The following is a 27,972-nucleotide window of genomic DNA, read 5'->3' as shown; positions in this document are numbered from 1 at the left end:
GGTTACTAAGTAGTTTGGGCGAGTTTTTGACATATCAAGACCCCCTGCCCCCCATTTTACCTTGAGATATTGCTAACAAGTCCCAAACACCTTTTCTTTGGGACCTGTGATGTATGTCCAAAATGCAGAATAGTCACCCGAGCTCTGCATTGGATAAAGTCAGTACCTTGTCCTGTGTATCTAAGCCTAGTGCAAGTCTGGAAGTGCTAGTAGAAGGACTGGATTTAATTTCATCCATATTCCCTCTTTTGAAAGCATCATCTGGGTCGAAGTACATGATATTGGTGACAGGGAGGCTCTGGTTTGTATACCTTATGAAACAGACATTATTATTCAAAATTTGGTATTTTTCTATGATTTCCTGCTAATTCCATGATATAGATTTCTTAGCCAACTGTTCCTCATATCGTCTCATCACATCCCCAAGCTGTCTTAATGTGTGTGACTAAATCATGTGGCTACATTTTCATGACAATCAAAATGAAGAAAAATATACATTTATTTTGTGAGTATTACAAACACATTACAACATTTCAGACAATTCTCATACTGACACCAATTTCGAGCAAAAATTTTTTAAGGAAGCTTTTATAGTAATATACCAACTGAATCAGTATAAAAAACAATAACACTACAGCTCGTAAATGACTAGTAAAATTAGACCATCTTTTTTGCTGTCGTCAAATCTAAACACTTGAACGATAATTCACAAATTTAATTATTTATCATGTGCAGAACTGAATACATAAAGTATTCTGTTATGAACTAATGGTCTGCAGTCAACCCTTTCAAATTATGACCAACTACAGTACAGCATTCACAAATTAAAAATATCTGATGTATATGGAATCCTCTGCGTAACATATGCAGCTTGTCAAAGGAAGGTAAAACCAAAATGAATATTCTGTCATTAGCAATAGCCATAATATCTGGAAGTGAAATATCACCAAGCAAGTTCTACACTTGGTGAAAGTGAGGTTCATTTGGCATGGAAAGAATTGGCTAATGGCCTAAACCTGAAAGGGTTAAGAACAGCTGAATGAATAGTTAAAAGTCCAGTATGTACTACATAATACTAACTCAAGGCTTTCTATCTATTGAATAAACAAGAATATTAATCTATACATTTTCAAGATAGTGTAGCTAAAATAGCATAAAGCAAAACCTGTTTCAAAATACTTTACAGTAATTACAACATTATGAAGGGCAAGCTAACAACTCAGAACATATGCTTTGTAAAAAAAAAAAAAAAAAAAATTAACCCATCTGAAAGTACGTGTTCTAATTAATTATTTAAGACTATATTTTGCTCTTTAGTTAAGAATAACCTGCATGCTAGCAAGGGTGAATACCTCATCAAAGTACATGAAGGCAGTTTCAATATTATGCATTATAAAATCTGCCATATAATGGCTGTATTGAAATTGTAACATTTCTGCATTAATACTAAATTATTCATAGTAAAATAACTGTCTAAGAATCATATATTTACATTTATAATTGCTATAGAAAATGAAACAAACAGTAAATGAAAGAATACCATAAATCTGAAATGTTGCCATAAAAAGGGTACCAATAAAAATTTTTCAAACGAAGGAAAAAGTAGGAATTTAGACTATCACACCAAAGTAATTTTCCCCTTAAATGGGTCACTCAGACCAAAAGGATACTTGATAAATAGCTCGTGACACAATCCCTGAATGCATGTAATGCAGGTCAACACTAGCAGTTATGTCTTGTGGGATCAACAATCCAATATTACAATTTGTTACTTGATTTTCAGCTTGGCTTGAATTTTACTCTGTTTGGATGTTCCTACTTTCTTTCACAGTGACAAATGGTTGAGAGTGCTCCAGTGTTTGTCTTTATAGCCAAAATTTCATAATTCAATTCAACTCCACCTACAGTGATTGTCAAGTTCTGGCTATAAAGCTATTACAACATTTTTGTCTCCATCACTTTCAATTTATCCTCTCATTAAATACTTTAAATTAATGTAAGTTAAATAATATTTAATTATTAATGATACACACTGGGAGGCTAGGCCTAGAAGAGTCAAGTAATCCAACTTGATCTCGTTTTACTACTAAATAATAATGATCAGCATGGTCTGGTTCAACTACTACTACTAATAATATGAACATAAGATAATTATAAGTTATTTTCTTCAGTACACAAATTCAACAAGTTCATTAAAACTTACTGGGAATACCCGAGAGCACATTAACAGTCCAATCATGTAAAGCATTAATTCAAGTAACAATGTTAAACATCAGAAATCATAACTTGAATGAGAACACTGATACCTTGTACTATGTTATTTTCCCTCTTCAGCCAAAGCTTTTCAAAATAATTATGGCACTTTTTCTGATCAAATATTCTCTAAATTAATTTACTTGAATTTTGTTACTTTAGGAGTAAATTCTCAGTGGATTTGTATTATATATGAGATTCATAAGATTGCTCTATATACATGAGATTGGTTTAAAACTTCCCGTTTGATTGTAAAAATGTCAACAATTGGGAGCAGTAATTTGCTCAAATATCAACACCTACATGCCAAACCAGCAACTGTGAGTACCCTTAAGATTACAGAACCTGCATATAAGAGACCTGAATGTACATAAAGCTCTGGCACTGAAAGCATAAATAACAACAACGTTTAATTTTCACAAATATTCTCAGCACCTGTCAGCAGCATAAAATAAATTCTTAAAATACATTTGGCAATTATAACTTCACACGCTGATATTCTCCAACGCCTAGGAGATGAAACACTTGAATTTAATAGTAAGGTTTTAGCAATACAGCAGTCAATTACTATTTTGATACAAATATGAACAAGGCAAAAATGATGTACCATAGCTTGCAATTTATAAGAAAAATACAGCCCAAAAACATGCAGTGTTATGAATGGACATTTCTTAAATAATTTGGGCTAGCATTAAAGGTCCTTATGGTAAACAATATTAAACAGCAGCTAATTTACTCCTTTTGTTGCTCTGCTCATTTTTACCTAATTCTTTTTCCATTTAAATAAATGGACATTCAATTTTACTTTGGAAAAAAACCATGATGTAAAAACTATAATACATACATGTTAAAAATAAATAACTAATAGCTTATTACTCTCGTGTATCATTAAAAAGTTGAAGTAGCATAAAACACAGCTATCAACATACTGCAGAAATTAAAGGATACAGTTTCCAGTTGGTTCTTAAAACATATTTTATTTCTAATCTTGGTCATAAAAATTTTAAGAAAAACTAAAAAGAAAAAAATTTTTGTAGGTAGTGAGGCAATATCTCTTCCCTTTGCAAACAGGACTACAATATGAAAAATAACCTTTTTGTTAGAATAATTTCAAACTTTTGTACAAAGTAACCTTTTTGTTAGAAGTATTTCAAACTTTCGTACAAAGTTGTTACATTACAGCAGCTTACTGTGGAAATGTAAAATGTCCAGATTCTGTATAACCTTCCTGATAAGAGAAATTAAGAAACTTTGTTGATAGTCATTTACTCAAATGTTTCATTGGCATAACTAAAGGCAAGGCTACTGAAAAATGAAACCACTGGTAAAACCATGATGGGAACTGAGATTTCCAATCTTTTACTGCTTCAAAATATTAAATATTTACTTTGAGACTTCAACAGAAGAGGAGATTTTCTGAGGAGATTTTCTAAGCTATTAAACACTCAAAAGTCCCGAAGAATTTACTAGCATACTGAATGCCTAAGTATTTGAAGTTCAACCTAAACTGTATTGAACTAAGTTCAAATGCAATAATGAAACCATGCAAGACCAAGAACAATACAGTTAAGAAACGGGTCTGTTTAGGAATGATCGTGACACTGAGAAAATATTAAACTAACTATCACAGCACTGATTGGGGACATTACATGTTAATTTCTACATACTGAAGCAGAGTGTAGGTCAATACCTCTTGCTCGACCTTAAATAATCAAATGTTTTAAGAAACTAAAATCAATTATGTATCAATTAATATATACATTAACAAAATCCTTAATCTGAGTCAAACCCTAACTGCTCTGGTGCCAGATATGGTAGGTAAAACCATGCAAAAATTAGATAAAACAAATTTCTGTAGTGAAAAAATTTTCACATAAGAGAGGCACCTAAAAACACTTCACTTTGGAGTTTTTACTGTTGTTTTACTCCTAATAGATCCAAAAACCAAGAATTGATGTAAATGCCTTTGTTAAGGAGACATAATGAAATTATCTTTTCAATTGAGGGATTTCAAGTCTCTTCAACCTTGCTGAATGCAATAAATACCCTTACCATATGAAGATAGGTATCTTTCATGCAATATTAGCCAAGTGACTATGAGATACAGTTTGGAAAGAGATATGACAATCACAATACAGTACTATACCAAAGAACATGAAGTATAACAAGTTCAAGTCCCCTACTTAAAACAGCAGTTTCACATTGCTCTTTAAGTTAAATACCGAATGTGCTGTTAAACTACAGAATGTAACCTGGAAAATAACTTGGCTAATGCAGAAAGATATTTAAAAGAGCATTTACCTATGTCACTGTCAATTTTCATATACAGTAAATTATGATCAATATGTTACTGTATAATAAAAATCATTATGATAAGTTTGTTTGTATGGTGTTTTTATGTTGCATGGAACCAGCATTATGATAAGTCTTCCTTTTTCCTTTACCTTTCTTTTTCATAACTCCTGAAAGTGATATCATTACTTTAATCAAAATGGTCTCTACTGCACTGAAAATATTATTCAACTTTATGTAGCTATCATTAAGAGTAAAATCACTCTTAAATTGCAAATCTTTAGTAACTAACTTAAATGGAAACAGAAGTTCTATGTACATTACTTTGGCATTGGCACTCCATAACTTTAAATCCTACATTATTAAATATACAATAATTCTGCATCAAAACACAAGGATTAGAAAATATTTGAAGTGAGGCAGAATCAAAATTTCTTTCAAACAACCCATTTCATTCAGCACCATATATTCAATTAAATGCTGCCATGCATTATAAATTACACATTATTAGATTCCCTCTATCAGATTAGAGTAAATAAAGGGAATCCCTTCACTGAAAGAAAGGATATAGCACATCACAAGTTACTAAATTTTACATTATTAGCATGGCCTAATTATAAGAATTGTCAATTATTCAAGGCACTGCAGGTCACAATATAAAAATGTCCTTCCACACTTCCTCCCATCACTATACATCAAGCATGAGCTACTAAACAAAACGAATGGCAATGATGAAGTTCAGAAATACATTTTCCAAAGAAATAATCTGCTCACACACACATGAGCATGATGTCAGTTTCACTAATTTTGGGGTATAATAATCTGTCTTTTCTTCCGAATAGTACACTGAAATTCATATGAAGTTTTCAAAATCAGCATTGGCTCATACAACAAACCTATGGCATAGTCCTTAGAACCACTTGGCACCATTGTACAGGATAATATAATACTTACACAAGTCTCCTTGATTGTAAACAAAGCTTGGCTTCGTAAGTTATGGGTTTTTCAGTTATTCACACCAGTACACATAACTGGATACATATACACTTGGAGGGAAATGTGATATTACAAAAACATTTCATGACAACACAGTTATGTACCTGTTACCAGCATTTATTTTCCAATTAGCTTCCACTGATAACAGTCCATCTTGTACTCAGCTTGCATGAAGCACAGAGCGAAGGTCTTCAGGTAGTGATGACAAAAGTGTTTGGACATGTGCTTGTAATTTATCCCTTGTGTGTTGAGATGCTGGTAAGGAGTCTGCATCATTGAGTTTTGATCTCAGTCTCAACACCATGTCTACTACTTCCACCTCTGTGCGTGTTGATACCCAGTCACCCAAATCCTTAAGAAACAGTTATAATCTTATAATTTGGAAATTAATAATTATGACAACTAAAATTTATACACTGCAGAATTATTTTTTGTCTTTTCTTATGCAATTCAAACATTTGTCATGTATCCTGAAATGCAATACAACAATATAAAATATTACTATACTGAATGATATTTGATCTATAATTTACTGACAATCAAAATGAAAACTCACCGCTTCACTGAGAGCTTGAAGATGTAACTCGGAGAGCTTATCAGAGACCTCCTGATATCGAGCATTAAACCACAATGAAAAATTAACAGACCGGAAGAATCTTCTGTAAAGGCCTTCCCAATCACCTCGAATGCCACTTGTTAACTGTGGTCCATACAACTCCAGGGTGGCTAAGAAGTCATCAGGGTTGAAAGGCCTTAAACTTGGTATTGCCTGTGAATTCAATTGCAGTTGTTAACATTTACTATCATTCTTCTAAATAATGTACATGAAAACTTTAAACCCAATAACAGGTTAATTCCCACCACCAGCAACAGAATGGAGAACCTGATTATGTTAACTTAAAATACTTTTTCTGAATTGGCACCAGTAGACTCCAGGAAGGTAAGAGAGCTAGCTGCCTACCTAATGGTCTATTGTACTCATGATTTGATGCACCTTAAAAGTGAAGCACCTTTAACACAGCTGGACTACTGACAAAAGGCATTTTAGGGAACCTGGACAGTGTTAAACTAACCTACAGGACTAGGCTAACGCTACAGTCCTGTCTAGCTGATAGTGGCTGTTGGTTTTTTTTATGCAGAAACTTGTGCAAAGTCTACCCAGAAAGTAGAAACAGAGGATTCATTGCAAAATGGAGTCCACAGCATAACTTTATGAGCATATTTCCTGTCTTGGAATATGCTCATATTTGTATTGTACTGGGTTACAGATTACAAGAGGGAGCATCAATATTTACTTACTGCACTTCATGAATAATAGAGACCAAAAACAGACATAACTATTTTTGCCTCAAGAACCAAAGGCATGTGGCAAAAAGTGGTTACACTCCAAACACAACTTGGAATTAAGTAAAACTACTTAATCTATCTGTTTGGTACTTTAGGATTTTGTAAAACATGTATCTGTGTCTGACTGCTAAGATTTATTCACAACTGTGCTTTGTGGATAAAGATAGTTTTAATAGAAATAATAGAAATATCAGCACACAAGCAGTTTGAATCAAAATGACATATTTTGTATTAATTTGTATTTTTCATAGTTAACAAACCTGAGGTCTTAACAATGGTATAAATCTTCTGGCACCAGCTGGAAACTGGTTAAAAACAGATTGTAAATGAAAGGGATCTAGGTATCTGATAAGTAGTTGAGGTGGAACAAAGTCTGGAGACCGACCGTGCTAGAATCCAGTGATGCATCAGTCTTTCTTCCAACCCAGGACGAAACATACGAAGGGTGGCTAGAGGTGGGCAGTAAATGTTAAGACCTCAGTTTTGATAACTATGAAGAATACAAATTAATAAAAAATTTGTCATTTGTTCTTAAGCACAACAAACCTTCGGTCTTAACAATAGGATAGACTCACCCTTGGAGTGGGGGTATGAGAATCCTGAACCAACTGGAGGTTTGGCACACCTGATCATTTTTCTTAGAAATGAGAATTCTGAATAAGAGGACCTATGCCTTTGAGATGTTAGATATGTGGATAGCTAACGCTCAATCCCCTGGGTTTAAATACAATGAAACACATCCAAATTCATTCCATACATGGAAGTCAAAAAGAACTATCTGTTCAGGCAACAAACCATGTTAACCACAAGAAACAGGTTTGTCACCACTCATCACTCCCCTTGCTGGAAAGAGGAGTTGAAGATACAGGGAAGCAGATTTTAACATTGCATGTATGTTGCATGGAACATAAAAAGTGCTGGAACAGTATGGCTGCAATGCTCACCTGTATCAAGCCAGTTCCAGTGTATGATGTGTGTAGTCTTCAAACTGCCTGTAGGTAGGAAGAAAGGAGAAAAGGGAAAGAAAAGAGACCAATCATCTCACTCATTCCCTACTCCACACAATCATCTTAGGCAAGTTACAAATGTTCCGCCAGGGGCACTGGATGCGTCACACTTGTTGAACAGCCACCACTGGACCCAAGGATCCGTGGGCAACATCCTTCAGGTAAAAGAAAGTGAAAATGGTTTGACAAAGTCAGGAACCAGCATTCAAAATTCTATGAACAGATAAGTTCTTCTAAAATGCCAGTGAGGAACCTAATCCTCTGGTGTCATTCGCTTCTGCATGCACCTAATTGGTGACAGAACTCAACGATGAGGAGTAGGCTTTCCTAATCACTTCATGTAGTTAAAAGAAATGGTTTGTGTTAACAGTCTACGACACCTAAACTCTCAGAGAACAACGCAGTGCTTTGATGGGTCAACGCTGAAACTCTTGAAGGTTACAAACTCCACACTGTAAGGAACAGAAACGAATGCAAAGCTATCATCATAAACCATGTGAATCTGGGTCTTAGCTGCAAATTTTGGGGCAAATTTGAAAGCTACTGACCCCAACCCATTGTGAATCTATGTCAAATGCCTGACCCTGAAGCTCTTCAACTTTTTCAAGGAAGCCAAGGTCAGCAGGAAAACTGTTTCCAAAGTCAGTTTTGATTATATGTTGTATAATTGTTATTGGTATTTTATGCAATGTTGAAATATGGTGGGTGTCCTATATGTATATGGGCAGCATATACTTGATTCTAGGTGTCTGTTGATGTGTTTAAGTTATGTCGCGATGTCATAGGTTGTGACGTCATAGACAAGATGGCATCGGCGTCAGTGGGATGTAAAGAATAACACGGGGCACTAGGAGACACGTGGGTTTGGTGTTTGGTTGGTAGGGGAGAGCTCTCTGTCTGGTAGGAGTTTTTGGGTTGTAAGTCTTGTTGTGGTGTTGATCTAAGGTGATTTCTGGAGTATACTGGACTTGGAGAATGCGTACAGGTGGGTTGATTATTCATTTGTGTAAAAGAAAGAAAAAAAAAAAAAGTCAGGCTAGGCTAAAATTCAAATGGGCAGCAGAGCGTGGTTGATCAAAGATGCCTGGATCCGACAGTGAACAAAGGGAGACTAGATGGAGAAGGGAATGTCCGAGGTTTAGCGGGATACAAGAAGAGTACAAAGAATGGAAAGGTCAAGTTGAAGATTGGCTATTGTTGTATGGAGAAGATACAAAATATCCGGCGATAGAAATGATAATGAAGTTAAAAGGGGAAAGCCCGAGAACTAGTGGAAGGATTAGATAGAAAAAAACTTACAGGTACAGAGGGTCCAAAGATAATCCTAGACAAACTAGATAAAGCCTATCTAAAAGACTCTGTAATGGAGAATTACAGCAGAATAAAAAGATACATTCTAATAAGAAGAGAATCTAGTGAAAAGATGGCGGACTATTTGATTAGATACGAGAAGGCAGCATCTGAGTGTGAAAGAGCAATGGGGGAAAGGCGCGCTTGAAGGGAAAGTCAAGGGTTATCATGTAATAGAGCAAGCAAATCTCACGGAAATTAAAAAACAAATGGTATTATCAGCTTGTGGGCAAGAAAAGTTAGAGTACGAAACAGTGTCGCAAACAATGAAAAGACTATTTGAGGGGTTAGGGACTAAAGAGGAATGGTGGGGGTCGTCAGAGGGCAATGCCAGTTCTGGGAGAGGGAGGGAAAACCAGAGATATTGGGGAAGATGGAACTGAGGTAGGGGTGGAAGAAATCCTATAAACAAAGAAGGGAAAGTAACAGTATGTGCAATATGGAGCTCGGAATGGCGCTCGGAATGGCATTGGGCTAGGGATTGTCCTCAGAATTTTCATAATAGGAAGAAAAATGAAACAAAACTAGAAGAAAATAAGCTGAAAACAGAAACTGGGACAGAAGAAGAGGTTTATGTAAGAGAAGTTAATAAAATAGTGGAAGAGTCGTGGGAGGTGGTTGATGCAATTTTGGACACAGGGTGTAAATCGACAGTTTGCGGGGAATTGTGACTAGCACGTATTGTCATGGATTTGAGCCAGGAAGAGTTGAGGAGAATGAGGGACACTAGGACAGAGTCTAATAAAGTGTTTAATTTTGGTGAGGCATCTTATAAGTCCAAAGGAATAATAGAAATACCTGTGATACTAAAAAACAGAAAGTTTTATTTGAAGACAGAAATTCTGCAGGGTGATATACCCTGGCTGATAGGTAAGCAAACCATGAGTAAAATGGGTATGACCCTAAATTTGAAAGAAAATTGAGTCATAACAGAAGTATTAGGGGGAATGAAAGTAGTATTAAGAGAAGACGAACAGGGTCATTTAAGAGTACCTATAAGGAGGAGGAAGGTAGAAGAATTATTACTGGAGGGTTGGAAGAGAAAGAATCTGAGGGAAATTATTAAGAACAATGACGAAACTACATTTACAGTTTGGTCACGGAAGTGGAGATAAAATATGGAAGCTTAAAAGAGGAAGCACAATGGAGTAATGGGTTAATCAGAAAAGAAAAAGAGGAAATAAGGAAGCTACTAACGGAACTGATTGAAAATTGTGAGGTTTGTAAAAGTTACAAAAGAAACCCCGCCAAACCAGAAGTAGGCTTTTCTTGGAGTAAAACATTTAATGAAGTTGTAACGATGGATGTGGGAGAGATAGAAGAGAGAAAGTTCTTGGTAATAGTGGATATGGCAACGAGGTATTGTCAGGTCTGTTGGATAAAAGATAAGAAACTATAATAAAGACACTTTTTGAGTGCTGGTTTGCTATATTTGGAGCGCCCTCCAAAATATTGTCAGACAATGGGGGAGAATTTCAAAATGAAAAAGTAAGGAGGATGGCAGAACGATGGAATATTAAAGTATTAGCCACAGCATCAGAATCCCCGTGGAGCAACGGATTATGTGAAAAGACCATAGGCATGATCAAGGGAAGTGTAAGAATGATGATGGAGGAGGAGGAAGTAGATTGGTCCATAGCATTGAAATGGGTAGTGAGTGCTAGGAACTGCTTAATGAATAATGGAGATTTCTCTCCCAACCAATTAGTATTTGGAAAAAACCCTTCACTGCCTAACCTAATGGGAGAAGAAAGTTCAAGTCCTGCAAGCAGAGAAAAAGGGATGGAAGAGGGTATGGTAAGGAACGCACTGAATGCAATGCACAAGGGCAGAGAAATGTTCATAAAAAAATGAGTCGTGTAATAAAATAAGAATAACATTAAACAAAAACATCAGAGAACATAAGTTTGAAGAAGCAGTGGTAGGAGATGAGGTATTCTATAAGAGGGAAAATGAAAATGAATGGAGAGGACCTGCTCATGTAGTGGGAGTATCGGGGAAAACAATAATAGTCAAACATGGGGATTGTTTAAGAGAAGTAGATAGGATACATGTGACTAGGATTCACCGACGATCACCAGATACAGAATAGATATCTGCTAGAATAGATAAATCCCATGGTGTGAATCAGATGGCCCAAATGAAGGGAATGGATATTGGCAAGGAGAGGTGATAATAGTAGGTGGGAGAAGGAATGCAGACACAGAAGACTATAGAAAGAGAGGTGGTAGAGGAAACAGTGGATGATACCGGGGAAAGTGGGTCAATAGAAGGCAAGTTAATGGAAGAGATACCAAAATTCAAAAAGGGAAATAGTTAGAGCTATAAACAACGATACAGGACAAGTAGAAGAATGGACAATATTAGGTCTTGCAGGAAAAAGATCAAGGCAAGCATGGGCTGATTCGTACAATGTACAAGACACTCAGTCATGTGACAAAGGGTGGGTTAACTTGAGGGATTATAGTCAGGTAGAAAAAATTGAAGATGAAGAGGAGGTGCTGCTGGGATTTGAAAATAGAAGCATAATGGAATCTAAAGAAAAAGAACTTCAAAGTTGGAGAGATAACCAGGTATATGAGGAGGTAAATGATGTTGGACAAAAAGCTATATCTACAAGATGCATAGTAACTGAAAAGGTAAAAGGGGGGGGGAAAGGATATGTAAAGCAAGATTGGTAGCTTGAGGGTTTGAAGAAGAGATGGCAGAGCGGGAAAAGGACACTCCTACATGCAATGCTGAAATTTTAAAATTCTGTCTAACCATAATAAAGGTGAATAATTGGAATTGTTATACATTGGATGTCAAAACTGCATGTTTACAAGGTGACAAGATACAAAGAGAAGTGTATTTAAAGCCACCTAGGGAAGATGGTTGGAGGGGATTATGGAAGTTGAAGAAAACCGTCTATGGGCTAAAGGATGCAGCAAAAGCATGGTATTGTAAAGTGGTGAAAGTAGTGAAGGAGCTTCAAGGTGAGAGAAGTAGACTAGAACCTAATATATTCTTTTGGAAAAAGGACAATAAACTGAATGGCATTTTGTGTACACAAGTAGATGATTTTTGCTACGGAGGAACTGAAGGATTCTTAAAGGAAACAATTGGGAAACTGCAAGTAGGAGAACAAGAGAGTAAAAGGTTCTCAAGTATATAGGAGTAGTAATAGAGCAGAAGGAGAATAGATTTTCCCTTAATCAGTGGCAGTATATAAATTCTATAAGAGAACCAGAGGCTAGAAGATATACGGGTAATAGAGTGCTAGAACAAAAGGAGTTAACGGAGTATAGATCAGTGGTAGGGCAGCTGAATTGGGTATCACTACATACCATGCCAGAAATATCATATGATGTTAGCAAATTAAGTAAGGTATTTAAAGAAGGAACAACTCAAGATATGAAGAAGCTTATTAAAATTGTGAGAAAAACTAAGAGCATGAAGGGCAAAGTTACAATAAGTGAGATGGAAGAAGAAAGGATTTATTGGGAAGCCTATGCAGACGCTTCATTTGGAAACATAGAAGATGGCCATACTCAACTGGGTTATATTATTTCCTTGACAGATGGGAAGAGAAGTCCCATATGGTGGAAGTCTAGGAAATCCAGGAGTGGCAAAATCCACCATTGAGGCCGAAGCCTTGAGGGTTGGGGAAGCAATAGGACTGATATATTTCAAGCATTTGTGGGAAGAGGAAGTAGGAGGGAGAAATTCAGCAGCTTTGGTTAACACTGATAGTAAAACACTAATGACCGCCATCAAATTAAGTACTGGAGTAAGTAGCAAGAAATTAAAAATAGATATTGCAGCAATAAGGGAAACCATAGAATTGGGGGAAATAAAGGAGGTGAGATGGATAAAAGGAAAGGAGCAAGTGGCTGATGTATTAACTAAAGCAGGAGTTTCATGGGAATGTATTAGAAATTATGTAGAGGGTAAAGAGGGGACTAGGTTAGGAAACAGTCGGAGGGGAGGGAGAAAGAGATAAGTGTGATTATATGTTGTATAATTGTTATTGGTATTTTATACATTGTTGAAATATGGTGGGTGTCCTATATATGGGCAGCATATGGTTGATTCTAGAAGGTGTCTGTTGATGTATTAAAGTTGTGTTGTGACGTCATAGACAAGATGGCGGCGGCGTCAGTGGGATGTAAACAATAACACAGGGCAGTAGGAGACACGTGCGTTTGGTGTTTGGTTGGTAGGGGAGAGCTCTCTGTCTGGTAGGAGTTTCTGGGTCGTAAGTCTTGTTGTGGTGTTGATCTAAGGTGATTTCTGGAGTCGGAGAACATGTACAGAAGGCTGTGCTAAGGCGGAATCTCTCTCGGCCACTCAGCCTGCTCAGCTTGGGGCCACAAGGAACTAATAGGGTCAGCCTAAGAATTTGGAGCCGGACAAAGGGAGTTCCTCTTAATTCACCCTCTCTGGATCTGCTCCCGTATTCATACACCTCCTGCATATGCTGGATTGCTCACCTTAAAGAGTTCCTGACCTCAGGGGAATGGAGTGTACAGGACAAAGAACTTCACATCAACGTGTCGGAGTTGAAGGAAGCTTTCCCAGGTCTTTAGTAGATTCAAGAAAGGGAGGTAGTAATCCATTGTTCAACTTCCCAGAATGTTCCCAACATGCAGAAGGGAATCTTCTGCTGCAATGAACAAACCTGGGACCATGAACAGTAAACATTTAGTTTCTTGTTGAACCGTGAAGTGAAGAGGTCTAACATGGGTCTTTTCCAAGTAGACAGAGGAGATAAAAGGACGACAACCCAAGGGGATGTCCTATGATAATATGCTCTTCGAGGATGTATTCTAAATATCCTACTTTCAATTTGCACACTGACAAAGTACTTGCATTGTAGACAGATATGCCTTTGCATCACCAAAGGTATGTGCATTTCCAACAGAGGGGACGCCCTATGAGTTGATCCTCTATGATCACATACGCTCAGTATGCTACTCATCAGAGGAGACATCCTATGATGATATGACAAGCACACCCCCTATTGACTAAGGAACCACCATGGTGACGTTACTGAGCCACATTTCACAGCACTAAAGACGGATCTTAACTCCTGCAGAGACATGAACAAGGATATTGAGATACAGTTCTGGTCTGGTTACATTGTAGAATCTTCACTGTTACTTCAAACTGGAGAAAGGCAATGAATCGGAGTTCTGAAGAAAACCAAGTGTAGGAAGCATCCTTAAGAGTCTTGGATTTCGAAGAAATTAAAGAACTTGGACAAACTAACAATCCAGGAAAAGGATGAAGGTTGGTTGCTCACTCTACCCATGTGTCCGAAGAAACAAGAGAGAAGATAATAGTTTGGAAAAATGCCATAACTAATATCAGAGACTCTGGTTATCTCTCCAACTTGCCGAATCCAAGGAAATCGTGCACCAGGAGCTGTGATTGGTAGGATCTTGAAAAGAACATCATGACACGAAACAAACCCCAGCTTGTTGACGATGGATAGCACCAAAGAAGGTGAAGATGACAAATGAGTCTTCCCTCATCTCCTACAGCAATCAGAGGGCCTCACCAGTGCATGGGAAGAAAAACTAAGAATTTACCAAGAAATTCCAATGCCAAAGGTACCAGAAGATGGGTCGCACTTCTCTTGAAATGCGGTTAATCGAACTATGTCATCATAAGGAGCAGCAATACTGTCACACAGCTGACTACTCTCACAAAGAGAGAAAAGATTGTGTATAAGAGCAAATTAAACATATCCAAACAAAATTGTACTATAATCTCATTTCATATGATAAAAAGGAGTATCAAGGCTAATCATCATCAGATGACGAAACATCAGAGGGAGACAAGATGCCGCAGCAGACAAAACCACATCAGAGAAGTCATTTGTAAGATTGGTACTCCAGTATGATGACGTAGCCTTTGCAGGCAACATGAAGAAAGGGCTCCGAAGCTTGAAAGGAATACACTGCAGACAGGACTGACTGGGTTCCAAACTCTCTTCACAGCACCAACAGGCATAATAAAATCTAGTGAAGTGGCAACTATGGCAGAGGGAAGCAAAGCAGAGGGGCTCCCAAGATCTGAAGGAACAAACCATAGCCACCCGTCTTCAAGGCAGGAAGCAGGGCTGAAAACTGTAGAGCCTGAAAAGAAACAGGAAGAAAAGATATCTTCTATCCTGAGAGAGGTAAAAGAAACATATTTATTTACAAGGGTTAAAGGAAGAGAGTCACCTGTACGACTCACGCACCCTCTATCCAAAATAACAGGAAAGAGACGAGAAGGAAAATCTTGACTGGTAGTGAGCAAGCAGAAGGGACCAACGCAATTGGAGATCCTTCGTGATCAAAATTTGTGTTGAGGAAGTGGAGTAATACTCCTATGATAGGAAGATAAATCCTCGCACATAAACCTAGTCTACAAAATGAACCTGTAATGTCTCGAATGTCCTGAACTACACAAATTCTGAGACTAAAACATTACCACGTTCCCAAAAAATGTGTCACAAGACATCACTGAAGAAGAAATAAAACATTAAAGTGTTTAACACAAATGTTTCAAAATCTTCAATATATCCCAACAATATTACAGATGCAAAATTCTGGCCCCTCTCTCCCTGAACGGGTAATATTCCCCTTGGGAGAGACAGATCAGCATTATACATAAAACAGCCAATGATGAAGCAGAAGGAATGGGACTGAAGAGCATCTACTGCAAGTTGCATCTGTCCCTGAGAAAGAGTGAACACAGGAATCCTGGAATGCTGTATAAATACGTTGATGCTCATTGGACATCTTATGCCGGCCTCACACTAGGCATTTTTTTCTCGAGCAGCGAGCCGTTACTGCCAAATTGAAAAACCAGGAGCTTTTAGCTCGAGATTCTAGCTTCCCAACAGGATGGGAAGCAGTGACCACGAACCACGAGCGACCGCGTATTGTAAACAAACAAGGTGGCTGTTGCTGATAGGACGTACTCTCAGACCTTTGGCTTCTCTTCTCCTGAGCCACTCTCGAATCCACAAACGTTTTTTGTTACTCTTACATTCACGTAAGTTTCCAAGAAATACATCACTGCAGCACATCTTGCAACAGTCCAGCAATTTCTGGGTGCCATGATGATATCAGCTGATCAGTTTTGTTTACTTTTTCCTACGGCTCCTTGAAACCAAGAGTTCCTAGTGTGACGGCTGGCCAAAACCACGAGCAAGAAATGACTAGTGTGTTACCAGCTTTAGGCTGGATATATATATAACACAATAGTTGGGCTTGGGTCAAAAAACCAAATGGGAGGAGGAGACCAAAGTGAACGTCCACTCTCCAAGGCGGTTGATGAAAGACTGATGCATCACTGGATTCAAGCATGGTCTCTGGACTCGCTTCCACCTCAACTACACATAAGATGGCAGATGCCACAGATGCCTTGCATTTACAATCTCTGATTATTTTTAACTGGTTGCCAGCTGGCACCAGAAGATTTATCCTATTGTTAAGACTGAAAGTTTGTTTCATGTATAAACAAAATATGTTTACCAGAAAAAGCTTTGAGGTCATTAATGGGAAGATACTCCTGTCTCTAATACAATGTACAGTATACCTCTTTCAATAATAATCTTTAAAACGGATCAGAACTCTTGAAGAAATCATGTTACCTTGTAAGGAGATATGTTTTTCTGGAGTGGCATCAATGAAGCTACATATCTCTCCAAAGGGATCATAAATGACTGTGTTAACTCTAGGAGGTGTCTTCGTAGCAATGCACTTTGAACTTCAACTGGACGACCTGTTTGTACACCTTTCAACAACCTTTTCACCAAACCCTGCAAAAGATATTACCAAATACAAAATAGTACGTAAAGCTGAATAATTAACAATATTCACAGCAATGTAAACATGGATGGTATTTAGGACCAAAGCCCAGGCACTGGGACAAAGAGGGTCATTCAGCACAGTAACAAAACTTAAAGAAATAAAAGCAAATTAAATACAGGTAATGTGATACAATATAATGAACAAAATATTGTTAAAGGGTAAAAAAATAGTGAAAAAAAAAGACAAAAGTTGAACAGAAATTAATTTTCATAAACATATACTGTATATGCCAGCATATAAGGTGACCTTTTAACCATAAAAAATTTCCCACAAAATGGGTTGTCTTACACACCAAGTATAAAAAGCAAACCTTAAATCATAGGCTACCCTCTGGAGTGTTGATAGTTGTGCTAATAGTTACTACTGTAAAACTATCAACACTGTAAACAAAACTCCCGTAATAATTTTAAAAGCCGTAGTGAATTCAAATGAATCACTAGCGACACAACTATCAATACTGTAAACAAAACAATTGTAATTATATCAATTACCATAGGAATTATGAGCATAATTTGATGTTGGAATGAGCGAGCTCTCACTTTATTACTATGTAGCTTTATCTAGGGTATCATTATTCAGATACATTTATCACAAGACCCCATAATGGCCACATCAACTATCGGTAAAAATAAATGGAAGAAGCATGAAGCTTCATTCCAGGTAATATGTAGCACTAAATTTTGCTAAGGAACATAATAACTATTGCTGCAGCACAACAATATTGTGTAACAATATTGGCTGACAGTGTTATTTACTTGAATAAATTGGGGGTCGTCTTATAGGCTGAATTGCCTTATATGTCGGCATATACAGTATATCTTATTTAAATAAATAATTTGGCACTGATTTTATGTACTGTATACAGAAGAGGAGGTAAAAGTGGTCAACAGCTTTTTACTACTACTGTACGATAAACTGTGGCACACAAACTTTTTCTGCCAAAAATAGTACTACTTCAAATTTAGTGATCCACTTGTACAGCAGGAATAAAATGTGGCCTACTTGTTTTATGTGAACTTATTTAGCATATTCAACACACTTTAAAATTATAAAACAATAGGAAAATTTCAGTACATATTAAAACAAAGTATCAATTGATGTACTGAATGTATACACTGACAAAAGTTCTACTGCTTCTGTCTTTTTTCCATTGCAATACAGTATGCATATCGTCTAAACAATTTTGGAACTCATATGAATACTAAAATTTACAATAATAAAAAATCTAATCAGTGATGACTTTTTAACAGGAAGTTTTGCACTTGGCCATGTGTTAGGTGGGACCAATGACTATTTGTTTACATGACTGATGGATATATGTTGAAGGGTACTAGTAAATACTGTTTGATAAAATTATCTTACTGGAATTGAAGATTTCATTCACTTTTCCAGATAGCGTGCCTACCCCTAGATGGTGGAGGAGGATTTTCCTATACAATATAGAAAATGTCATACTGAAGTTGTTATAGGCAAGGCTAAGTAATCTGATTTTATATATGCTTTTGCTAAAAGTTACCAAATAATGTGGCCTATCTAAAATTTAAGTCTTAGCCTGCCAGGAGCATATCATGTTTGGGGTTTACCAGCATGGCAGCTATAGGCTTAACTTGACTTTCAGCTATGAATCTTGAAGCCAACTCATAAGCTATAATTTACAACAACTTCCTTTAGGTATTAAAACTTGAACCATATAGAAACTAATTTTAAAAAGTAATAAACACTACATATTTGGTAATTCAGTGTTATTTAACAAAAAGTATGTACAGTTATTTATTATAAAGGATTAGTTTATTCACATCTCTGAGCCTAATAAAGGCTTTTCTTGTACTGGTTTTCAGGAATTAATCCTAATAAAAGAAAGAAATCGACTTTCTTTCGAAATCCAGTTTTATTTAGGAACATGATGATTCTATTAAATAAGAAACCTTTGCCTTCAGCAAGAATGCCTTTTAATGTTGGGTTTCGAAAATATATGCTTCTTTGATGGTTCCAAATTGGACAATCAACTAATAAGTGTTGGACAGTCATTGGTGTTTGGTATGTATTATATTTCATTGGGTCTGGATTTGACGTCAAATGACCTTGTGAACATCTAGTATGTCCTATGCCTATTCTTATTAATATAACTTCTTTAGCCCTTTCTTGTTGAAACAATGACATCCATGAATGAACTTTACTTTTTATATTTCTCTGTTTGTTTGTAGTCAGAAGGTATATTGTTTATATTACCTTATTCATTGTGCAAACTAATCAATTTTGCTGGTAACTAATAAGAGCTAATTGTCCAATTATACCTATATAATATTAAGAGGAAAATAACCACATACAACCATATAAAAGGGTATTTAAATTTCCAACAAAAACAAAATACTACATTCAAAACATTTATAAACCTTTCAATTTAATGAGATGAGACCCGTGAGTCCAATATTTGAAACAATCTGCAAATATGAATTATACATTTTTTAAAACAATACAATTGTCAAATAACCTTGTCAGCCTGAAGATGTGGCCGGTACTTAGTGTACACCCCTGGTTTCTGTTCAACAGTTTTCAGACCTGAGGCTTTTTTGAGTTTATGCTTCTGGGCACTTGGAGAGCCTGTATAAAATAAATCATAAAATGTATCAAAATAATGTTAAAATTCAAAGAACAAAGTAAGTCAATCAATCAACAAGATTTATGCTATTAAAACAATGTTAACAAACTATTTTACCTTACCAAATTTATCGTATTATTATTATTATTATTATTATTATTAATCAGTAGATGAAACCTCTTCATATAGAACAAGCCGATAGGGGCCAATGACTAGAAATTCAAGTTTCCAAAGAAGATGGTGCTCATTAGGAAGAAGCAAGAGGAAGTAAATGTGATATAAAGAAAGACTAGATCCTACTTATTTAAAAAGAAAAAAATTAATATAAAGAATTACATTAACATGTACAAAGCATAGCATTAGGGTCGTAATGCATTGCCTTTTGGCTTGAACTTATGAAGTTTCAAATGCATAAAGGTGTGAGGAATAAAGGACCTCTGGAACTGGAAATTTAGACAGCGAGGCACATTGACTGCATATTGGTGCTGCTGTTCAGTGAATCTGGATGCTCTCAGAAGATAAAGGAGATCAGGAATCAATTATGATAGTAAAAGATCTCTGTTGAAATACAACTTATGAAAAAATGACAAACAAGAGACCATCTGTCGAAGTGATAATTGCTAGTATTATCTGGAAACAGAAATCTACCACCATGAACCACTTTATCTAAAAGATAAATCTTTGGCAGAAGCAGACATCCACACAAGAGAACAGTATAGTAAGCACAAATGACCTAAAAACAGGTTGCACTGATTTTAACTGTTATAAATATATGAGACCTTATGAACAATACCAAACTTTTGTGCAGCAGCTGCTGAAACTTCAATTAGATGTTTCTCAAAAAGTAGATGTGAGTTAAAAGTTACACTGAGAATAGTTAAAGCTTCAGACTCTTACAGTAAAGTTCCATTCACATGAAGGGGATGATGGGGTGGGAAATCTGTATGAGATCTAATAATTAATAGAGTTTCATTTTATTGGATTTCAGCCTCATACCCCACTGACAACACCATTCCCTGATCAGGTCCATGTCCCAATTGAGGCTGAGGGCAGCTCCATTTTTCATAAGAGGAGACTTTACTACACCCCACAAGTGTTGCATCAGTGACATACTGAACAATCTTGTTTTCCAGGCCAACAACCATATCACTTGTATACACAAAAATAACAGTGGACCAAGAACACTACCTTGTGGAACTCCAGACAATAGGTCTTGGTTCGCTAAAGACCCCATCCACTTAAACTCACTGAATCCAAAGTAGCACTAAAATCTATTTGAATTACTCTGCACTCAAAACCCTTATCAAAGTTCACTTGTAAATGGCATGTAAAGTCTAAAGGAGCATTGCAGTTACCTAACTGCTTCCTGTATGCATATTGACTTTCAACTAACAATCCTTTAGATTCCATATTCTTATATAGTGGCTTAAAAATAAGCGTTTCTGGAACTTAGGAGAGTACATGGAGAATAGCGATTGGCCTATTGTTACTGTAGTCTGCAAATATGCCACTCTTTGGAACAGGCACTGTATTAGTAAGATTGCACTCATTCACAAAGAGACTACTTTGACATAAAAATCTATAGAACTTAGTAATCTTGAACAACACACTAGAAACTTTTGAGAAACCAAAGGGAAGAAACCATCAGGGTCTTCACCCCAACTATCAAGATTATCCAGAATTTTCTTAACATTCAAGATGAGAAGTACCAGGGAGAGGGACATCCTCAGCTGATTGCTTATCTTCAGAAGCTCTATGAACCAATTCAGCCTATTCCCTAGGATAGCAACCAATCTACCATCATTTGTTAGTAGTGGCGGAATAGAAGACAAGCCTGACCCAAAGGTAGATGATGCCAATTTGGTTCACCACAGATGAGGCTGAAGCTGATTAATTCCTTCAAATTTCCTCTTCAAGGAATTATATATATAGTAACTATTGTAATACACCACATTAAAAATAAAATTACCATATACAGTAATCCCTTGCCACTTCACAGTTCAAGTTTCGTGGCCTCATGCATCGCTGATTTTTCAAAAATATTCATCAAAATATAAAAATTCAAAAATACCGCCATATCAGCAGCCGTATTGCAGAGAGCAGTGTGTTTCATCGTGATGCGCGAGAGAAACGGTTTCCCAGGATGCCAGACAGAGAGAAGCTCTCTCAGAGGCTTTGTACATACCCATGGGCACTCAGACAAGGCACGTGATTGGTTCCCGGCACAAGATCGACAAATGAGAGCACGAGTGGATGTCTCCCGTGAGCTGATTGGCTGCACATCATCGCATCCTCTCCCAGCTTCTTCCCTTGTTGTATCTCACCACTCTCGTTCACGCTGTCAACTGTGTCTTGCATATCTTAGTGTTGTGTTTGAAATTAACTTTTCATTAAGCCCTTACAATGCCTTCTAAGCGCCGTGCCCCTGCGAAAGATTCCTCTAGTGAGCCCAAGAGGAAGAGGAAGATGATGACCATCAGTGAAAAGGTCTAACTTTTAGATGTTAAAACAGGGCAGAAGTTATGCCTCGGTGGCACGCCATTATGGAGTGAATGAATCAACAGTGTGCTACATAAAAAAAGACGAAGCTATCATCCGCAAAACTGCTGTAATAAGCTTCAATAAAGAAGCGAAACGTGTGGTAACTCCTCATAATAAGAGAATTGTGAAAATGGAAGCTGTATTAGCCTTGTGGGTTGCTGACTGCAGGAAAAAAAACCTGAGTTTGGACACTAATTTGATCAGGACAAAGGCCAAATCTCTCTATGATCAAACCTTGCCTGATGACGATGACAAAGGAAATGCTGAAGAAGCCACTGAAGATGATCCTGACAAACCTCAAGCCAATACTAGCACTGCCACGAGTGATTTGCCTCCTTGAGGATGAGGCTTTACAGCCAGCAAAGGCTGGTTCATTTCAAAAGAGACATGGCCTCAAAAGCGTGCCTTAGTATGGTGAGGCTGCCTCTGCCAACACCGATGCTCCTCGTCGTTACATGGAGGATGAGTTTCCTAAGCTCATCAGTGATGGCAGCTACCTCCCTGAGCAAGTTTTTAACATGGACGAGACAGGCCTCTTTTGGAAGAGGATGCCTTCTTGTACATTCTTCTTCAATGACGAAGTGAAGAGGCCAGGCTTCAAGGCCCACAAGGACCGTGTCACTATCATCATGTGGGGCAATGCGCAGGCTTTATGCTCAAGCCAGGCCTTATTTATAAGGCCAAAAATCCACGGGCCTTAAAAAACAAAAATAAGGCTCTGCTCCCCCTGTATGGGATGCATAACTCTAAGGTCTGGACAATGAAAGCCCTAACCCTCGAATGGTTCCTCCATTGCTTCAATCCCCAGGTGAAGCTGTATCTGGCTCAGAAGGGCCTCCCTTTTAAGGTCCTTCTCTTGATGGACTGTGCAGGAGGCCATGCCAACAGACCTGCAATAAGATGGGGTTCAGATCGAGTTTCTGCCCCAAACACCATCTCTAATTCAGCCGATGGATCAAGGTGTCATTCGTGCCTTCAAAGCACTCTACACTCGTTCCACGATAGAGGGCCTCATCACGGCAGATGACGACAACGATGAAGACTTCACCTTGAAAAAGTACTGGTGTAACTACGACATTGCGTCATGCTTGACTAATATCCAGTAAGCATTGAAGGACATGAAAACTGAGACCATAAATTCTTGCTGGAAGAAATTATGGCCTAACATGGTGCATGACTATACAGGCTTCACTCCTGATGAAGTTCATCACTCAGCGGTGGAGAAGGCGGTGAGCCTGGCTCGCATCATCAGGGATGAAGGATTCGTGTGGTTTTATGTTAAGATTTTCCAGAAAATTCTATGGCAGGAACAGAAGGAACTGAGGATTGAGAAGAGGCACAGCCAATGAAGTGGAGCACATGACACACAGTAACTTCACAGAGCTGCTTAAGCTGCATCTCCATGGATAAGAAGTGTGTTCTTCTAACATGAGCTTAGTGTGGATCTTCATATGTCAACAATTCCAAAGGGTGGGCTACATGGAAAACAAAGGGTCTAACAGGTAGAACAATCTACAGGAAGACTGGGGACTGTGCTTATGAACAGAGAAAGCTGTGGCAGTGAATGGGCAGGCCAATTTATGAGTACATAAGCCATGAAGCAAGGGAAGCTAAAGGTGGGCATGTTCTTGTGTGAGGCAGGTGTAGCAAATTCAAAGTGAGCAACAGAGCACACCATCACTACCAACAAAGATAATGATGGTTCAGAAGCAGATCTAGAGACCAACATGTCTGAAGCAAGACACACTAGCTGCAGCACTTTTAGGATGTTCCTTGTACTTCTTCCCTTTACCACAGTGGTACCATTTGTGGAGCAACCAACCATCATATATCTTCAAGTGAATTGCAGTGAACAAATCTTGCCTAAGCAGCTGCTACAGACATAACAAAACCAACATAGAAGAAAAAGACTGTAAATCTTGAAAATATAAATAAATAGTAAAATTAATGAACTAGGAAGGAAAGATCAAAATTCAAAGCTAATATGGTAAATACGCAAGTCCAAAACCAAGACAACCTAATAATAAGCTAAACCCTGAAATAACAAAGCAAAGGAGTAAAAGATAACCCCTCATTGCAATATGGCTGATAACCCTGAAAAACTAAGCTGTTATTGTTAATGAGAACTTCCGAGTTCTGACTGGGTAGCAACTAATTACATAGTTGGTTAGCATTAAGCAGACTAAGCCTATTTAACCTTTACGGCAATAAATATTGTTGAAAATAAAGCAAATAAATAAACAGACAGTACTAATGTAATTAAATGAAAGAATTACTATAAAAAGCCAAACTCCCATGGTAATGAATAGTTAAGTACAGTACTGACTTAAATTGCAGAAAACATAACACTTCACTGCTGTACCTATCAGTTACATTATTATGATTATTTTTTAATATGCTACCATTTTTGAAGCAATAAATTTTCTGGTAAATCAATTATATTGAATGTTAACTGTAAAGTACAGATTTGTTTAGGTTAGGAAATATATGTGGAATTGGTATTAGTTGCATGTCTAAGAATATACTGAAGTGCAGGTTATAAACCAGGCTCTTTGTTACTTATCAGAAAGCCAGACCACAAAAGCATCTAACAAGCCGAGATGCTATTGTAGTTGTGCTTGAGAAGTATGGAAATTTAGTAGACAAATCAGCAATTGCAAAGTAGTATTCACAAATCACAGTTTCACTATGTTATCACTTAATGAGCACAAAATTTAGAGCTCACAGACTTACAGATAAAATAAATTATGAACACTGAAAAGCACTACAATCATGATCTCTACAAAGGAAATCATCTAGCAAATGAGCAAATAACTGTTTATAATTCAAGGTTAGTGAGGTTACTGGCTGATGTATACCCAAGGATCAAAGAAGCAAGAAGACAATTTCTATCTGACAGACAAAAGTCGGGTGACATGACAAATTTTTAATCAACTTGTATTCTTCATAGGTAACAAACCTTCAATCTTAACAATAGGATATATCTTCTTGTGCCAGCTGGAAACTAGTTAAACAACACCACATCTCGTGACGCGTCCGTCTTTGTTTGACCACCTTGGAGAGTAGATGCTTTTGCTCTCCTTCCATGCCTGTTGCTTTGTACCCGTGGTTCAATTTCTTTTTCAATTGTGTTTGTGTTTTGTCATGGCGTCCTCAAAGTCTTCATGGGCTCGTCAACACGTGCCCGGGCGTTTAGGGATTTCCGTGCTCCAGGTTTTTGGCTGCTATGATTATAGATCCCCATACAACATGCAGTAGGTGCCAATCTAATTATTGTACCATTACTAATCCCTGTTCGGAATGTCGTGCATGGCCTAAGTCACAATGGAGGGTGTTTTACAAGATGGAACATCACAGAGTTTCAAATTGTCCTTCTTGGGAGGGTTTTTCTTCTCCTCGTTTGGACGATTCGGCTTCACCCTCTTTCGGAAATGCTCCCTCTGCTGCAATTGTACCTCTGTCTCCTTTCTTTTCTTCTTCGATTCATCGTTGGAAGTGTTGGGAGTTGCACAGGATTATGTTTTGTTTAATGTAGCCCCTCTTTCTCAAGTTCAAATGACCTTTCTGAGAGGGAGGAGGCTACTCTTTTGGGCAGCCACCACAGGACCCAAGGAAAATGTGTCCAAAGACCTCAAAACATGAACAGAAATTTCTTAATGGACAAAATCTGTCACATACCAACATTTAACTTGAATCCTGTGGGCAACATCCTTTAGATAAAACGAAGTGAATGTGGACTGACGCACCCAAGATCCAGCGTTCAAAATTCTATGAACAGACAAGTTTTTCTTAAATGCCCGAGAGGAGCTTATACCTCTCATGTCATGCGCTCTAGCCTGCACAGACTCAGGGATAGAACTATCAAGAGAGGAATAAACCTGTCTAATCGCCTTTCGTGACCAGAATGAAATATGTTCTTGGATACCTCTCTTCTGGACTGGCCAGTACTAACAAAAAGTCTAATAAGACACCTGGGTCTTAGGTGACGAGTCTGTTTTAGATAGCATCGTAGAGCTCTGACAGGACAAAGCAAGAGCTCTTGCGGGTCATTGTCTACAAAATCATTCAGAGAGAGAATGAAAAACAAGGCAAATGTCATCATGCACTAAGGGATTTTGGGTCTTATCCACGAATTCCTTTCACAACATAACTCAGGCCATGAAGCTCTCAAACTCTTTCTGAAGAAGCCGGGAAAACTGTCTTTAATGTCAGATCTCTGTCTGATGATCGACGCAAGGGCTCAAAAGGAGCTCGAGTGAGACTTCTTAAGGCAAGAGAAAGATCCCACATGGGAGGCTTGAGTTCCCTTGGAGAACAGGACTGTTTGAAACTCCTGAACAACAAGGAGATTTCCCAGGATGAAATGTCCACGCCTTTCTGACACAACACCAAACCCAAGGCTACTCTGTAGCCTCTGAGGAAGATAAAAAAATCTGCTATCCACTGAACAAAAGCTCTGAGTGGAGAGAAACCCGTTGATGACACCAATCACAGTAGACTGGCCATTTCCCTTGGTAACCTGCTGACGAGGACTTCCTGAGATAATCACACATCCGTCCTGCAGCGCTCTGAGAAAAACCTCTTGCTCGGAGGAGATACTTGACAGTCTCCAGCCATGAAGAGACAGGGATTCCACTGACTGGTAAAACCTTTTGACATGAGGCTGGCAAAGAAGTCGCTGCCACGAGGGGAATTATCTCTCCTGGAACCTCTGACCGAAGTGACAAGAAGGTCCGGGAACTACTCTGTTTGAGGCCACAGAGGAGCCACTAAAGTCATCCTGAGATTTTGAGAACTCATTACCCCGTTCAGAACTTGACAAATCAGGCAAAATGGAGGGAAGGCGTACACCTCGAGGTTGTCCCAAGGGTGCTGGAAGGTATCCTCTGCTAGGGCAAGAGGATCCGGGACCACTGAACAGTAAACCTCCAGCTTTCTGTTGAAGCAAGTGGTGAAGAGGTCTAGCATAGGCCTCCCCCAAACTTGAAAAAGCCTGTCTCCCATGTCCTGATCCAGAGACCAATCTGTGCCCAGAGGCTGGTTCCGACGACTCAGCCTGTTGGCTACCACATTCCTCTTGCCTGGAATGTACCTGGCCCCGAGCTCCACTGAGTTATCAACAGCCCACTAGTGCAACTCAACTGGCAACGAATGGAGTTGACGAGACACCAGGCCCCCTTGCTTGTTCACATAGGTGACCACCGTGGTGTTGTCGAACATTAGAACAACCGAATAACCCTCTACCCTATCACGGAACTCGCACAGACCCAGAAAAGCTGCCTTTACTCCAAAACATTGATGTGAAGCAGGTTCCCTTCTCCATTTCCAGTGCCTGACAAAAGGAGATCATCCAGATGAGCACCCCAACTAGTGATGGAAGCATCCAAAAAAAGGAGAAAATCTGGAGGGGAAGAATGCAGATGGATTCCCACCGAGAGATTCTGGTTATCCAACTACCAATGGAGGTCTTTCCTCACCTCTTCAGACAGAGGAACTCTGCAGAGGGAATCCCCCGAGAACCAAATATGAATAATGGGTTGTGATGAAACAATTACATTTACTGTAATTAAATATGCTACAGCAAATAACAGAATAAATATCACAAGGAAAAACTGCAACTTAATCCAGATAAAACATGCACTATAAGGTAGTATCACAGTTCCTTTAAGGATCTAATTTTCAAAAATAATACTCTCTAATTTTCTAAAATATAATTCTCTATGTAACGATAATGCAC

General features: G+C 38.0%; 1 protein-coding gene across 2 annotated transcripts in view; it reads right to left on the bottom strand.

Moving 5' to 3' along the window:
* Positions 1 to 481: 481 nt before the first annotated feature.
* Positions 482 to 27,972, bottom strand: part of LOC135220851 (protein DENND6A-like) — an 89,807-nt gene continuing 62,316 nt past the window's right edge. For both annotated transcript variants that reach the window (XM_064258417.1, XM_064258418.1), the window contains exons 8-11: positions 19,587 to 19,696; positions 16,876 to 17,043; positions 6,098 to 6,310; positions 482 to 5,893 (exon numbers count right to left, since the gene is read on the bottom strand). In XM_064258417.1, the coding sequence (XP_064114487.1) occupies positions 5,702 to 5,893; positions 6,098 to 6,310; positions 16,876 to 17,043; positions 19,587 to 19,696 (683 nt within the window). In that variant the 3' untranslated portion in view covers positions 482 to 5,701. The remainder of the gene's footprint in view (positions 5,894 to 6,097; positions 6,311 to 16,875; positions 17,044 to 19,586; positions 19,697 to 27,972) is intronic.

The sequence above is a fragment of the Macrobrachium nipponense genome, chromosome 2, assembly GCF_015104395.2.
Source record: "Macrobrachium nipponense isolate FS-2020 chromosome 2, ASM1510439v2, whole genome shotgun sequence".
NCBI classification, from domain to species: Eukaryota; Metazoa; Arthropoda; class Malacostraca; order Decapoda; family Palaemonidae; genus Macrobrachium; species Macrobrachium nipponense.
This window is presented reverse-complemented; position numbering and strand designations above follow the sequence as displayed.